General features: G+C 39.9%; 1 protein-coding gene and 1 non-coding gene across 4 annotated transcripts in view; one reads left to right on the forward strand and one right to left on the reverse strand.

Moving 5' to 3' along the window:
• PATL1 (PAT1 homolog 1, processing body mRNA decay factor) overlaps nucleotides 1-14,348 on the forward strand; it is a 37,912-nt gene that overhangs the window by 2,264 nt on the left and 21,300 nt on the right. For 2 of the 3 annotated variants that reach the window (XM_081798053.1, XM_081798052.1), the window contains exons 3-9: nucleotides 7,164-7,378; nucleotides 7,675-7,755; nucleotides 8,355-8,549; nucleotides 9,488-9,589; nucleotides 10,060-10,149; nucleotides 10,368-10,588; nucleotides 11,848-11,937. In XM_081798053.1, the coding sequence (XP_081654179.1) occupies nucleotides 7,164-7,378; nucleotides 7,675-7,755; nucleotides 8,355-8,549; nucleotides 9,488-9,589; nucleotides 10,060-10,149; nucleotides 10,368-10,588; nucleotides 11,848-11,937 (994 nt within the window). The remainder of the gene's footprint in view (nucleotides 1-7,163; nucleotides 7,379-7,674; nucleotides 7,756-8,354; nucleotides 8,550-9,487; nucleotides 9,590-10,059; nucleotides 10,150-10,367; nucleotides 10,589-11,847; nucleotides 11,938-14,348) is intronic. The other variant, XM_081798054.1, reaches the window with a different exon arrangement.
• Nucleotides 12,726-12,798, reverse strand: LOC115937514 (small nucleolar RNA SNORD49). The gene has a single exon (XR_004072786.1). It is a non-coding gene; the product is annotated as a small nucleolar RNA SNORD49 (small nucleolar RNA).

The following is a 14,348-nucleotide window of genomic DNA, read 5'->3' on the forward strand; positions in this document are numbered from 1 at the left end:
TTCTCTTATAATGTCGTCCTGGTCTCTTGCTCTTCAAATGTTCTTTTTTGTAAGTGCTTTGTCTTAGGAGTAATTACATTCACAAATTTAGCAAAATACTCTATTCTTGGTCTCAGAATAGTTCAGTCTTCACTGGAAGCATCTATCTCAATCTCCTGGGCCCCTTTTTTGCCTCATTTATGTATAAAACCCAGATGTTCTCTGAGCCCTGTGCCTTCCAGCTATATTATCTATGGCTCTAGGTTGATGCTATAAGGCATGCAAATGGTTAGACAAGTAGACATCTTATAAAGATTTAAAATAATCCTAGAAGAAGGAAATTTTAATTTGTGGAACATGTAACTTTTGGAAAACTCGTAGACTAAAAGAAAACTTGGACTTGGGTGTGTATGTTTTAAAACTCAGCTAACCATTGATGTATTGCATGACCCCACTATTGCCTTACATAGTATCATCAATAAAATAAAAAGAATTTTATTCTAAGAATTGTGGTATAGGAAGTCTTCTTAAGTTAGAAAAGTGTTGTGCACAGATGAAATTTTCTCATCCCAAGATGTAGATAAATATTTTAGGAGTTGTTAAAGGGTAAAAAAATTAAAGAGCCAGACTAAACTTAACATGGCTCAGAGTTATAATAATCTAAAATGGGAAACTTAGGCAACAATTTTGTATGATAAAGTTTGAGAATTAGAGATCCTAGAGCAAATATACTAATAAAATGTGTTTTCAAAAAAGAAGTAGGTAAGAGTTAATGCAAATATTTTTGCTTTAACCATTGGTGTTGAAAAGTAGCAATAACTGTTTCTGCTGGGACGTGTAAATATGTGTGATTTCTTTGGAATCAGCATTTCTGTCTATGCAGCAAATATTCAAAGTTAAGTAGCAAGAGGAAATTTCACAATAGTGACTGATCTTAAGATGTTGAATATCAAAAACAAATAAAAGGTCTTAAAGGTGTGATAATGGTTACTCATTTTGCAATGATGTGAGTAGCTTGAATTTATTACAATTTAGACTGAGCTGAATTAATTGGAAAAAATGAGAAAGCATAGTATTGTTAGTCAAGGTTTACAAAATTCAGTAGAGATTAAAACTGCCACTATCAGGAGCAGCAAGAGAAGCACTTAAGGTAGAAGCGAGACTGATTACAGAAGGAAACCAAAGACCTTTTGGATCATAGCCATAGTTGAGGAGATGAGAGCCTCCAAGAGGCTGACATGATCTAAGATGCTGTTCTCTCTCCATGGAGATCACTGGGAAAGAGATGCAGAATAGAATTGCAAATGCAAGGAACTGATGCGAATTGCAAATTGTTTTTGGAAGTTAGTAATAACCTGTAGGATACAATAGAAGTTACAAACATTGTGTGCTTGTTTCTAGAGCTCCTTTTCTTTTAAAGTATTGTACTGAATGTTATTTTTTTTTAGCAAATTCCTCAGGATTAAATAAAGTTGATGGAATTGATCTAGAGATATTATATTAAAATGAGATGGCACACTAAGATGTCCTCAGTTTTGAACCTGGACAGAAGAGAAATAGTCTCATCTCTTCTCATTGACTTCCAGCATGCTATGGACAATCTTTTTCTGCTTCTGTGTTCCTCACAAGTTGGGGAAAATACTGCCTTAAAAGGACATTAGAGTGTACAAAACTGTATGCGATATGGTAGGAAAAAGAAAAGTTCACACACGTTGAAAAAGCCCCTAGGGTTACATGGTAAAAGAACAGGTAGTAAGAAGTAAAGGCAGTGAAGTAGCATATGGTTAGCCCACTTTGTACCCTAGGGCGTAAATGATTAAGAAAGACTTCTTGGTCAACAAAGTTTATAATGGAGAAAAGATTTCCAAATATGAATCCTTCTAATATATACGAGTTATAAAGTTAAAATCTTTCTTGGGGGAGAGAGAGAGAGTCTGCGTATGCACACGAGTTGGGGGGTAAAGGGAGAGAGAGAATCTTAAACAGGCTCCATGCTCAGTGCAGAGCCCAATGCAGGGCTCGATCTCAGGACCCTGAGCCAAAATCAAGAGTTGGACACTTAACTGACTGAGCCACCCAAGTGCCCCTAAAGTTAAAATCTTAATTCTTCAGGGGCGCCTGGGTGGCTCAGTCGGTTGAGTGTCTGATTTCGGCACAGGTCCTGATCTCAGGGTCCTGGAACCAAGTCCCGTGGCTGGCTCCCTGTTCAGTGGAGAGTCTGCTTGGTCTGCTTGTCCCTCTTCCTCTACCCTCCCCCAACTCCGCACTCCCCCCCCCCCCCCCCGCACTTATGCTCTCCACACTTGTGCATGTGCGCGAGCTCTCTCTCTCTCAAATAAATAAGTAAAATCTTTTTTTAAAAAAAACTTAACTCTTCATAATATCTTGATATAAATATTGCACAGATTTATTTACTAAAAAAAATTGCTAAGTCAGCCTGTGATTTGTTTAATGCACCGTACAGGTAGATAGACAGCTGGTATAAAGAATTTAAACCAGGAGGTAAAATGTCAGGCCTTTGACATATGTTATGGTTTGATAGTTTTTAACTCAAAGAGTGGGTGTTTTGAATGATACTTGTTAGTAGTTATTTTAAGTCACTGGCTACTAATGCTCTGATGTCATCTTTCCTTAAGAAACTAGTCCTTGGGCGCCTGGGTGGCTCAGTTGGTTAAGCGACTGCCTTCAGCTCAGGTCATGATCCTGGAGTCCAGGATCGAGTCCTGCATCGGGCTCCCTGCTCAGCAGGGAGTCTCCTTCTCCCTCTGACCCTCCCCCCTCTCACGTGCTCTCTCTCTCATTCTCTCTGAAATAAATAAATAAAATCTTAAAAAAAAAAAAAAAACTAGTCCTTGTCTTCTCCATGGAAAAATGTTTACATCATCTTAGAGCAGTAAATGGTCACAGTAATCTCAACTCATTCTCTAAAAATAAAAGTTTACACTTACACAGTGCTTATTATCTGCTATGCACCATTCTAAGTGTTTTATATTTATTATTAATCCTCACAAGAACCTGGTGAGGTAGGTACTATTATCATCCTCATTTTAACAAATGAGGAAGGAAAGTATGAGAGAGGTGAAGTAATTATAAATACAATCAGGGTAAACTACCAGTTATGTTTAAACAAAAGTCCTTGAGGAATCTCTGGGAATCTCCTGCCTCTGCTTGGAAGGGGTCCCCATTCTTCCCACTTCTGTTTTATTGATAGCTGCTATAATCTTTAGGGATTTAGGTTGCCTTAAAAGTAAATCACCTGTACTTCCTTTTCATGTTGTGTGTATTCAGAAATATTCCTGAGATAGACAGCAGCTGGTGGGGGAGGGGGTGTGTGGGTGGATTCAGTAACCTGTCACATCAGGATATAAATTAATTAGTTGAAGGAAAACAAATACTACTTTTTCTTCATTTCTCTGGTATTCCTTTGCCTACCCTTTATCATTCTGACCATTGTGGATTGAGGTCAAGCGTTGGCATATCTAAGTAACTTTATTTTTAGGTCATTTGAAAAAGATACGAGTGAAGTATCCTCTAATGGTAAAGATGTGTGATCTCTTGGCATATTGCTTCACATGAGTTTTCACAAGAGCAAGGAAAACCTAAAATGATAATGATGGGATTCTGTGGCATAGATTCCTTTGCTTACATGTTTGAAACAGTAATAGTCAATTCACAACAGAGCCGTCCTCACAGAATATGGCTATTTAACCAGTGTTTTTAAATTAAGGACAAACTATTCATCTTTGGTAGGATCTGATAAACTTAGTAAGCACGAGTATGGGACGTGGTGAATGAAGACAACACAAATTTAAGAACTCTTCTGCATTAGAGCAAACCACTAACAAATTAACTTCTTAAATTGGGGAAATAAATGTAAAAAAAAAAAATCCCCTCATTCAGGATTATAGAGTCCCCATTTTTTTGGCATCACTGAGTTAGTAAAATTGCAACAAACAATCTATCCTTTAAAAACGTGCTCAGCTTACTCTTCCTTAGCAAAGATGACACAAATATTAATGTCACAATTGATTTATTTTTTAATTTAAATTCAATTAGCCGACATATAGTACATCATTAGTTTTTGATGTAGTGTTCAGTGATTCATTAGTTGCATATAACACCCAGTACAATTGATTTTTAATAACACTAATCTTTAAGAATATTTTTCCAGATAACTCATAATTTAAATTAATACTGTAGTTTTGATCTAAAGTGAGTTTTTTTCTTTACCACAAATAGTACATTCAAATATACCACAGTGCCCAAAGACTAGACAGTGGTTCTCATCATACCAAATTATACATCTGGAAGTCTCCCTTCACTTGCTTTTTGGATCACTAGTGTTATGTGATACATTGTTATGAAATAAAAATAATGAATTTTAAGGATTTAAGGGACTTACTTAGCCTACTTAATAAATATTTGCATAAGATGTTAAGATATATGTAATATTACGGTATTAATCATTACATTGAAAATTTGCAAATAATCCAAATTTCCATCAGTAAGAGATAAGTTAAATTAGTATATCAATAGAATAGAATCTTAAACAGCATTAAAAAGAATGAGATAATGTTATCAATAGTTACATGCAAGTGTATGTACATGAAAAGTGTCCAAGATGTATTGCTTAAATAAAAAGAAACAAGTTAAACTTTATAGTATGCATTTTGAAAAACTTAACAACCTGTAGAATTCTGGGGAACTTTCTAAGCTACATATTTTTGTGATGTTTAAATTTTTAATTAATGTGTATTTTCTTTGTAAGCAGGAAAAAAGATAATTTTAACAAGTTGTACATGAGCCCCTCAGAAAATTGTCAATAAATCTAAATCTTTTTTTTTTTTTTTAAGTGGCTACCATTTATTATACCCTTCGTGTATACCAGGCACCTTTTTCTTTTCTTGTTATGGTGCTTCCAATTCTTCTTTCCCCTTTTTTTTAATGAGGTATATAGAGAAATTATGTGAGAAGGATTGCCACTGAGGACACCTGCAGAAAGAATTCTGTGTTTTTATGTTAGTTATAAAGAGAATCATGGGGGTGCCTGGGTGGCGCAGTCACTTAAGTGTCTGCCTTTGGCTCAGGTCATGATCCCTGGGTCCAGTCCTGCGTGGGGCTCCCTGCTTAACAGGGAGTCTGCTTCTCCCTCTGCCTCTGCCCCTGCTTATGCATTCTCTCTCTCTCTCTCTCTGACAAATAAAATCTTAAAAAAAGAGAGAATGATCTGTTATCCCTTTCTGTTGAATTTTATAGGGCATAAAGAACGAAACTAAGAATAAAGTATATAGGAATACATGGGGTTTTTGTGAGTTTGAAAGTCTTGCATGTTTAGATGAGGTGAAGATAGCATTAAAATGAAAAGATTATTTAGGGAAAGCTTCCATGAGGAGGGAAAGATAATCTGAATTTGAATGCCAAAAGGAGCAAAATAGTGCGTAGAGCTTTTCCAGTGGAAGCAGAAGGGAGCGATGAGATGGAGGAGTACTGGAATGACAGAGTGATGGAAATAAGGTCTAGTTTTGAGAAGCTGATGGAGGGCTGTGAAGATTTTTACCTATGCTGAGCAGGACTCAAAACTAAAGCTGCATCGGCATACAAAGTGAGAAAACCAGCGAGTGCCAGTGCTACAGACTATATAGGAGTGTACAGGGATAGCCAGGGTGTTGTTAACATGGAAGAGGACCGGACCCAGGTCCGGGTCACCATCACCTTCGCCCCAGCGTTGCTGCAGTAGCTGCCCGGCAGGCCTCCATGCTTCCAGTGTTTCTGCTCCTTTCCCCGCTCATCCCCCACATCCCGAATCTGTTCTCAATAAAGCAACCAGACTGTTTCTGTCAAAAAGTCAAGCCATATCAAAACCTCCAGTGGCCCCCCATTTCAGTCAGAGTGACCCAAAAGGCCCAAAAGGAGCTCCCTCCTACTGCCTACTTGGCCTCATTTTTTTCCTGCTCTTCTTCCTTGATCATTCCAGTCCAGACACAGTCCTTGCTATCTCTCAAGATCGTGTGTGGAACACTTTTCTCCCAGATAATCCACATGGCTAACTATCTTACCCTTGAATCTTTGCTCAGATGTCACCCTCACAATGAGGTGTACCTCTGGTGATCCCATTTAAGGTTTTCAACCTGCTTTTCCTCCATATGCCTATAGCATTTCATTTCCTGATATAGTATCTAATTTACTTATTTGTTAAATTTATTGTCTATTATCTGTCTCTTCCCTGCTTGAAGGAAAGTTGTAGGAGGCCAGGGATCTTTTTTTTTTTTCCCCCAAAGATTTTATTTATTTATTTGACAGACACAGCGAGAGAGGGAACACAAGCAGGGGGAGTCGGAGAGGGAGAAGCAGGCCTCCTGTGAGGCAGGTAGCCTGATGCGGGGCTCGATCCCAGGACCCTGGGACCACGACCCGAGCCGAAGGCAGACGCCCAACGACTGAGCCACCCAGGCGCCCCGGAGGCCAGTGATCTCTATGTCTTTTGTACACTGATCTATCCCATGTCCCTAAAACGTTAACATATAATAGGTGCTCAACACATATTAATTGAATGAGATAAATGGTTTGGAGAGCTTGTAAAAAAGATGGCAGGTATAATCTAAAAGAACGTGTATGCTAATGCAGTGAGTTTTAACTTTTTCCCTGATATGTCATAGACTCTCAAAACCAGGGATGCCTGGGTGACTCATTAGTTAAGCGTCTGCCTTCGGCTCAGGTCATGATCCTAGGATCCTGGGATCGAGTCCCTCATCGGGCTCCTTGCTCAGTGGGGAGCCTGCTTCTTCCTCTGCCTGCCGCTCCCCCTGCTTGTGCGCTCGCACACACTCCCTCTGACAGATAAATAAAATCTTCAGGAAAGAAAAAAAGAATCTCAAAACCAACGGGTTGTTGTGTACATACCTGTCACCAGTTTAGAAATTATTTTCAGAATACAGTTTGGATGCCACTGGTAACGTATTAAGCTTTATCACTCTAAGTGCTTGAGTTATATTCCTGGTATGATGTTATTAGTCCTTAATAGTGAAAAGCCCACTTTCCTATGCCCCTTAGTTTAAATCTTATTTCATGTCTCTAAGTGGAAATTTACTATCTTCTGAAGTTAGAGTCGTTCATTTGGTTAACAGAAGAATTTCATAAAACTTCTAGTCTTAGTATGAACTATATTTCTTATGATTTCCTTACAGATGATGATTGGCAGGAAGCACATGAGCGCCTGGCTGAATTGGAAGAGAAGCTGCCAGCAGTTAATGAACAAACAGGCAATGGAGAAAGGGATGAGATGGACTTGTTGGGTGACCATGAGGAGAATCTGGCAGAAAGGCTCAGTAAGATGGTGATTGAAAATGAGCTAGAAGATCCAGCTATCATGAGGGCAGTGCAGACCAGGCCAGTTCTGCAAGTAAGTTACTCTGATTTGAGAACTATCGCAAACTAGTAATTAAGGTAAAGTATTGAGCTGTGCCATTTTGTTTCATCTGCTACCCTGAGAAACTTGCATATACCATAGAAAACTGTTAATATAATTCCTGATCACAGCAGTTGAAGGTAGGGAATAATGTATCTTCTGGAACGCTGTAATTTCGTCTTCTCAAGCAGTTGAGACTCTCTGGGAGCCTTGTTCACCGAAAGCAGGTAAATTGTCCAGAAAGCTCTCACTATTCCAGACTTTGTGTATGTGTTTTCCTTTTTTGTTAGCCCCAACCAGGAAGTCTCAATTCCAGCATCTGGGATGGATCTGAAGTTCTGAGACGAATCCGAGGGCCACTGATTGCTCAGGTATTAAGCATTTTCTCTTTATGCAAATTCCTAGTATCCGAAAACTCCTGTCTTGATCCTTTCCTTACTGAAACAATGTGTAGATGTATATCATTTGCCATTGTGTTGATTACTTAACCCAGTGCTCATAGCTGTACTGGTTGATTGTACACTTACTCAGCCTCCAGGCAATGCTCACTTGACTGTGCTTTATTTTGAAAGGCTGAAAGGGAACCATTAGAATTCAGATTTGTTAGCTTATAATTCAAATTTCTTAAGTGTTTCTAGGCAAAACCACAGGAATGGAGACCAGATCAGTATCTACCAATGGTTGGAGGTGGTGGGAGGGCTTGACTGCTAAGGGACACTACAGTAGGAGTTTGGGGAGTAACCAAACTGCTCTGTTCTTGATCATGGCAGTAGATCCATGAATCTATGTATTTATCAAAATTCAGAGGAGTGTACACCAAAGAGAGGGAATTTTACTGGATATGAAATAAAATTTAAAAATAATTTCTCAAGATGATTTTGGCATCTGTACAGATTACTAAAACAATTTAAGGTGGCTATGGGCTAATTTTCTCTCTCTCTCTCTCTTTTTTAACTATTTCCTCAATTAGGAAATGCCTACGGTGTCTGTATTAGAATATGCCCTGCCTCAGAGGCCCCCACAGGGTCCAGAAGATGATCGAGACCTTTCTGAGCGTGCATTACCACGGCGGTCAACTTCACCTATCATTGGGAGTCCTCCTGTTAGAGCTGTCCCCATAGGCACCCCACCTAAGCAGATGGCTGTACCCAGCTTCAACCAACAGGTACCTCTCATTAACAGGCACTCAGCCCAGGATATTGGGAATCTGGGCAAAATTATTTGGGAAGTTGGCAATGCTGGGAGGAGGGTGGAAGTTTTGGGTAGGCATTAGATGAGAAAGAGAAATAGCCAATTAGAGGAGAAGGTAGTACAAATAAGAGACACATTCCCTAATGCCCTTTGCTGGTGCTGCTCCTGTTGCTGCTGCCTTTTAACTGGGGGAGAAAAAGGGTAGTTAGCCACATGTAGTGTATATATCCTTTTCCAAGTGTTTTGCTGGCTGCCCACAACATTGGCAGAGAGGTAACTGACGACCGGGGGGAGTGGGGACACACAGCATTGTCCACATCCCTTTTTACCTTTAAGATATCCCTGCTTTCCCTAGAGCCTGTGCAGTCCTGTTCCATAGACTTTCCTCCACCTGAAACCAGCAGCTGAAAAGGAAGGCCAATTTGGAAGGTATGGGGGGAGGGTGGTGTTGGTATGGCCTAGTTAGGCTCAGTATTCTATGAAACGGTGGAGTCACAATGTATCACAAAAGAGCTGAGCATGGCGGCCATATCACAGGGGCTTCAGAATAGGACTTAGTTAATCCTCCAGCTTTCTTATCATTCCTTCTCCCTCACTGCTACCAAAATAATATCCTCTTGCAGAGAATTTGCAAGTCAGAATATCTGTTGGTACCTCCCTCAGATAGCATGGAAGGGTGGGGATAACTGGAGAATTAGCTAAATCTTCCTCAGTTACAAGTGGCACGGTGCTTGGTGTTTACGAGAGGAAGTGACCAAAGGTTCTTACGTGAACCCATAGCCGTAGCGATTTGCTTAGAAGTAGGGCTTTGCATTGAGTTCTGTGTCTCTACCAGTACTTGAGGGGAGGGAGTGTAGGTGGAGGAAAAACTGACTTCATTGAGTGTAGTTGTGTATATATTTGTCCTGATAGATCCTGTGTCCGAAGCCTGTCCATGTCCGACCCCCGATGCCACCGCGTTATCCTGCTCCCTATGGTGAGAGAGTGTCTCCAAACCAGCTCTGCAGTGTCCCGGTATGTCCCTTCACAACCTGATGAAAACGTGCAGCATATGGTTCCTGATCGCTACCAGTATATAGACATCTCCTAAATTAGGTGTGCTTTTTATAGTCTCCATACTTGAATTTCTGGATCTTACGGTCCCCAGGTCAGAAGGCATGGTTCATCATGTTCAGTTGTTTCATACCTGAGTTGGGTTTTTTTTTTTAATCTTTAAAAATTCACACCCAGCATGGTCATCTGGTTTCCTGCTATTTCATTCCCTCACCCTACCGCCTCCTTCTTCAGGTTACATGATCATAGTGCTTCCTGATTTCTAGCATTGCTCTCTTTCATATTCCTTCCATAGACAGCTTGACGATACAGTTTGAGCATTTTTATATCCAAGTTTATGCTGTATTCCTACTAAATTCCTTTATTATATCGATTTACCTATTTCACAGACTATGTATAATTTTTTGTCTTTTTCTTTTTTTTTTCCTTAGAATTCTTCCCTACTCGGTCACCCTTTTCCTCCTAGTGTTCCTCCTGTTCTCAGCCCTCTCCAGAGAGCACAGCTTCTTGGAGGAGCACAGGTAAGCCTGTGATAAGCCAAACCCATGAAGAGCTCTCTTGCTTTCCTAACATTCATAGGTGATCTCTCTCTCTGCTGTTAATCAGTCTCTACTGCCTCTTATTTTTTCTTTCACTTTTTCAAACAAAGTTATTGATGGAAACGGTATTCACTTTTCTGTGGATAAAAGCAAGAGGCCTTGCTGATTCACTAAATCTGAGATCTTGTCCCTCTTTCTAGCTACCGCCTGGACGGATGTCTCCCAGCCAGTTTGCACGGGTCCCTGGATTTGTTGGTAGTCCGCTTGCTGCCATGAATCCCAAGTTGCTGCAAGGGCGAGTAGGGCAGGTGCTTCCCCCAGCACCCGGCTTCCGTGCCTTCTTTAGTGCTGCGCCCCCTGCCGCTCCGCCGCCTCCGCCCCAGCACTCCCCTGGCCCAGGGCCGCACCTGCAAAACCTAAGGTGTGCAAACTAATGCCACTGTTGACCCATCAGTCGCCCAAGGCTCTTTGTCAGTGAGGCCTCCATGTCTGCAAGGGGTGTGTTTTGAGATGTTACTCGATAATCTACTCATCAAACACAAAAATGTTTGACAGTCTCCAGGCATTCTTACGAATTAACATTTCACTAAAGGCACGTGCTTCCTGTGTAATTTGCATATTGTTAGTTAATCACCTCTTTTATTTCTTCTGACATTTCTTAGGTCTCACTTTATATCCATTTTACAAACACACAGGTGCACAAAGTGCTTATCACTTAACAAGAATTACCACATGCTAAGGACCAGAGATGTAGATGCTAAGTAGTCAGCTCATCTTGGTGCTAGCTAAATTGCACATTTCTAATCTGGTTTTATAACAGGTTCAGGTTCCTGCTTCTAGTGAAATTGTATTTTATTACATGTCATAATCGTATCAGGATTCCTCAGAGAGAACCAATGAAATATATGTATACACACATATGTATGTATGTATGCACATACATAAAACTTTATATAACAAAAAGATTTATTTTAAAGAATGAATAAAGCAGGCCAGCAAAGTGGAAATTCAGATAAGAGTTGAATTTGCAGTCTTGAGTCTGAAATTTGTAGGGCAGGCTGGCAGGTTAGAAACTCAGGCAGCACGTCTGTGTTTCAGGCTTGAGGCAGAATTCCTTCTTGTCTGGGAAATACCAGTTTTTGCTCTTAGTGCCTTTAACTGGTTGGGTGAAGCCCACCCACATTTTCAAAGGTCCTCTTTTTTCTTAATTCTTAATGACATCTACAAAATACCTTCACAGCAACATCTAGACTAGTGTTTGACCAAACAACTGGGCACCATAGCCTATGGTCAAGTTGACATAAATTGACCATGACACATACATTTTCAATATGATTTCCCAAATAGTTGAAACTAAACTACATTAAATCTTAAATCTTAAAACTTAACTACATTAAATCTTTTACGAGACTTCTGTTTACAGTTAGGAAGAATAGTTCTACTATTCCACTGCTAATGCACTCAAATTTTATGATCCTCTTCTTAGGAGTTGAGAATTAATTAGTTTTTGTAGAGGACATGTAAAAATACATCAGTCTTTTCCTTCTGAAAGATCTCCTGAGAATAGACTTGAACATTCCCTTGAGTGCACTTGTGTCAAGTTATCCTATACTGACAACATTCTCTAAAACTTCAGATCACAGGACAGCAGAATTAAAAACCTTTCCCTTTTTTTCTCAGATCTCAGGCCCCAATGTTTAGACCAGACACAACTCACCTCCATCCACAGCACCGTCGGCTCTTGCATCAGAGACAGCAGCAGAACAGAAAGTAAGTACTCGGGGCACCTGCGTGGCTCAGTCGTTAAATGTCTGCCTTCAGCTCAGGTCATGATCCCAGGGTCCTGGGACCGAGCTCCACATCGGGCTCCCTGCTCGGCGGGAAGCCTGCTTCTCCCTCTCCCACTCCACTTGCTTGTGTTCCCTCTCTCTCTGTCGCTCTCTCTGTCAAAGAAATAAAATCTTTAAAAAAAAAATTAAGTACTCATCCAGCTCCTTGGTGGTTTCTCAATTCAACTTTTAATTTTGACAGTGTAACAAGGTGCTACTAATTTAGTTTACTTTTTAAGTAAATTTAATTAGTATTAAGTTTATGTTACTGGTAAAGAAGATCATATATGCTGTCATTTTATGTTTTTGATACACTAGCTTTTAATTTTTTTTTCATTTTTTGAGAGAGAGTGGGATGTGGGGGAGGGGAGAGAATCTGAAGCAGGCTCCACAGGACAGAGCCCAACACGGGGTTAATCTAACAACCCTGAGATCATGACTTGAGCCGAAATCAAGAGTCAAACACTTAACCAACTGAGCCACCCAGGTGCCCTGATACACTAGGTTTAAATGACAAGACTTTTATCAACTGATTTCTAAGATTCTATAAATCTCTTTATCATACATCAGAAATATAATTTAGATCTGATTTTTTTTAAGTCATTTTATACTCCTTACCAAGTTCTTAACCATACTCTTAACTACCTTTGTTTATGATCTCAGCTCAGAGGTAACTTTGAAATATAATGGCTAGCCTTATATTTCAGTCTTGATATAAAGCCAACAGCCACTCTGTTTTTGCCTGTAATCTAATCTTTTTTCGCTTCTGATGGCACTTCCTAATCCCAGTATCATCAACAAATATAAATATGTATTTATATGTGTAGCCCTGCCTGTATATCAGGCCCTGTGGTAGGTTTTGGGGACTGAAAGAAGAACGAGATATGTCAAAGTCCTGCCTTCCTGGGGTTGACGTTCTATAATCATTCATATACAGAAAATAAGAAAATTAAACATAACTTTGAGGTTTCTTTAACCTTCAATTTAAGGTTCTGTGTGTGTAATTCCTTCTTACTTTCAAAGAAGCTCTAGAATATTTTTTGGAGGGGAAAAATAGGCTCTTAAAATAAGACACAAAAAGTGCAAACCATAAAGGAAAAGATTAATACATTTGTGTTAAAATATGAAACTTCTAGTGCCTGAAGTTAACAATATGGTTTTATGTATTTGAGAATTTATAAAGAGTGTGGTTCTCATTCATGTAAAGTGTTATTGCCACCAAAAAAAAACAATGGGAGATACAGAAACTCTAGTGAGTGTTGAATATATCTAGTATCTCATGTGTGGTGATGGTATAACGAGTGTTTGCGTGTCCGAACTTTTAAAATTGTACACATTAAATATGCACAGTTCTTTGTATGTCAGTTATACCTCAGTAAAGCTGATAAGAGTGTGCTCATATGTGGAATTTAAGAAACGAAACAAAAGAACAACGGAAAAAGAGACAAAAACTCTTTTAACTATAGAAAACAAACAGATGGTGACCAGAGGGGAGGAGGGTGGGGGGCGGGTGAACTAGGTGATGGGATTAAGAGTACAGTAACATTTAAAATGATTGAAGCATTATATTGTACATCTAAAACTCAAAAAAAAAAAAAAAAGATTTCAAGCTTGCTTATAGTCAGGAAAATACAGATTAAGATCAGATAACAATTTTACATCATCAGATAAGTAAAATTTGAAATGTCTCAACACTGTCGTCATTGGCAAGAATATTGGTTAGCCTCAGCCTCTCTCAGCCTCTTGTGAGAGAATTTGGCAGTAAATAATAAGGTTGAAAACGTGGATACAGCACATGCTAGCAGTTCTTTTGGGTATATACTTGGGTATGCTATCAACACAGATAAATATGAAAAGCGTAATGTTGAGTAAGAAGCAAGGAGCAGACTTAACATCTCTGGTACCATTTATGTAAAAGTTAAAGGCACACAGAATAATACTGTATAATATTTAAAGATGGATACGTGAGTCATGAGTCTTAAAAACATTGCAGGGAGAGGCGCCTGAGTGGCTCAGTCGGTTAAGCATCCACCTCTTGGTTTCAGCTCAGGTCATGGTCTCCCAGTTGTGAGATCGAGCCCCACATCAGGCTCCACGCTCAGTGTGGAGTCTGCTTGAGTTTCTCTCTCTCTCCCTCTGCCCCTGCCCCCGCACGCACATGTGTGCAGGAGCGCGCTCTCTCTCAAATAAAATCTTTTTTTAAAAAAGAAACGTTTCAGGGGCGCCTGGGTGGCTCAGTCGTTAAGCGTCTGCCTTCGGCTCAGGTCATGATCCCAGGGTCCTGGGATCGAGCCCCGCATCGGACTCCCTGCTCAGTGGGGAGCCTGCTTCTCCCTCTCCCCCTGCTCCTGC

Source organism: Leptonychotes weddellii, chromosome 11, assembly GCF_054177405.1.
Source record: "Leptonychotes weddellii isolate Sample4059 chromosome 11, ASM5417740v2, whole genome shotgun sequence".
Lineage (NCBI taxonomy): Eukaryota > Metazoa > Chordata > Mammalia > Carnivora > Phocidae > Leptonychotes > Leptonychotes weddellii.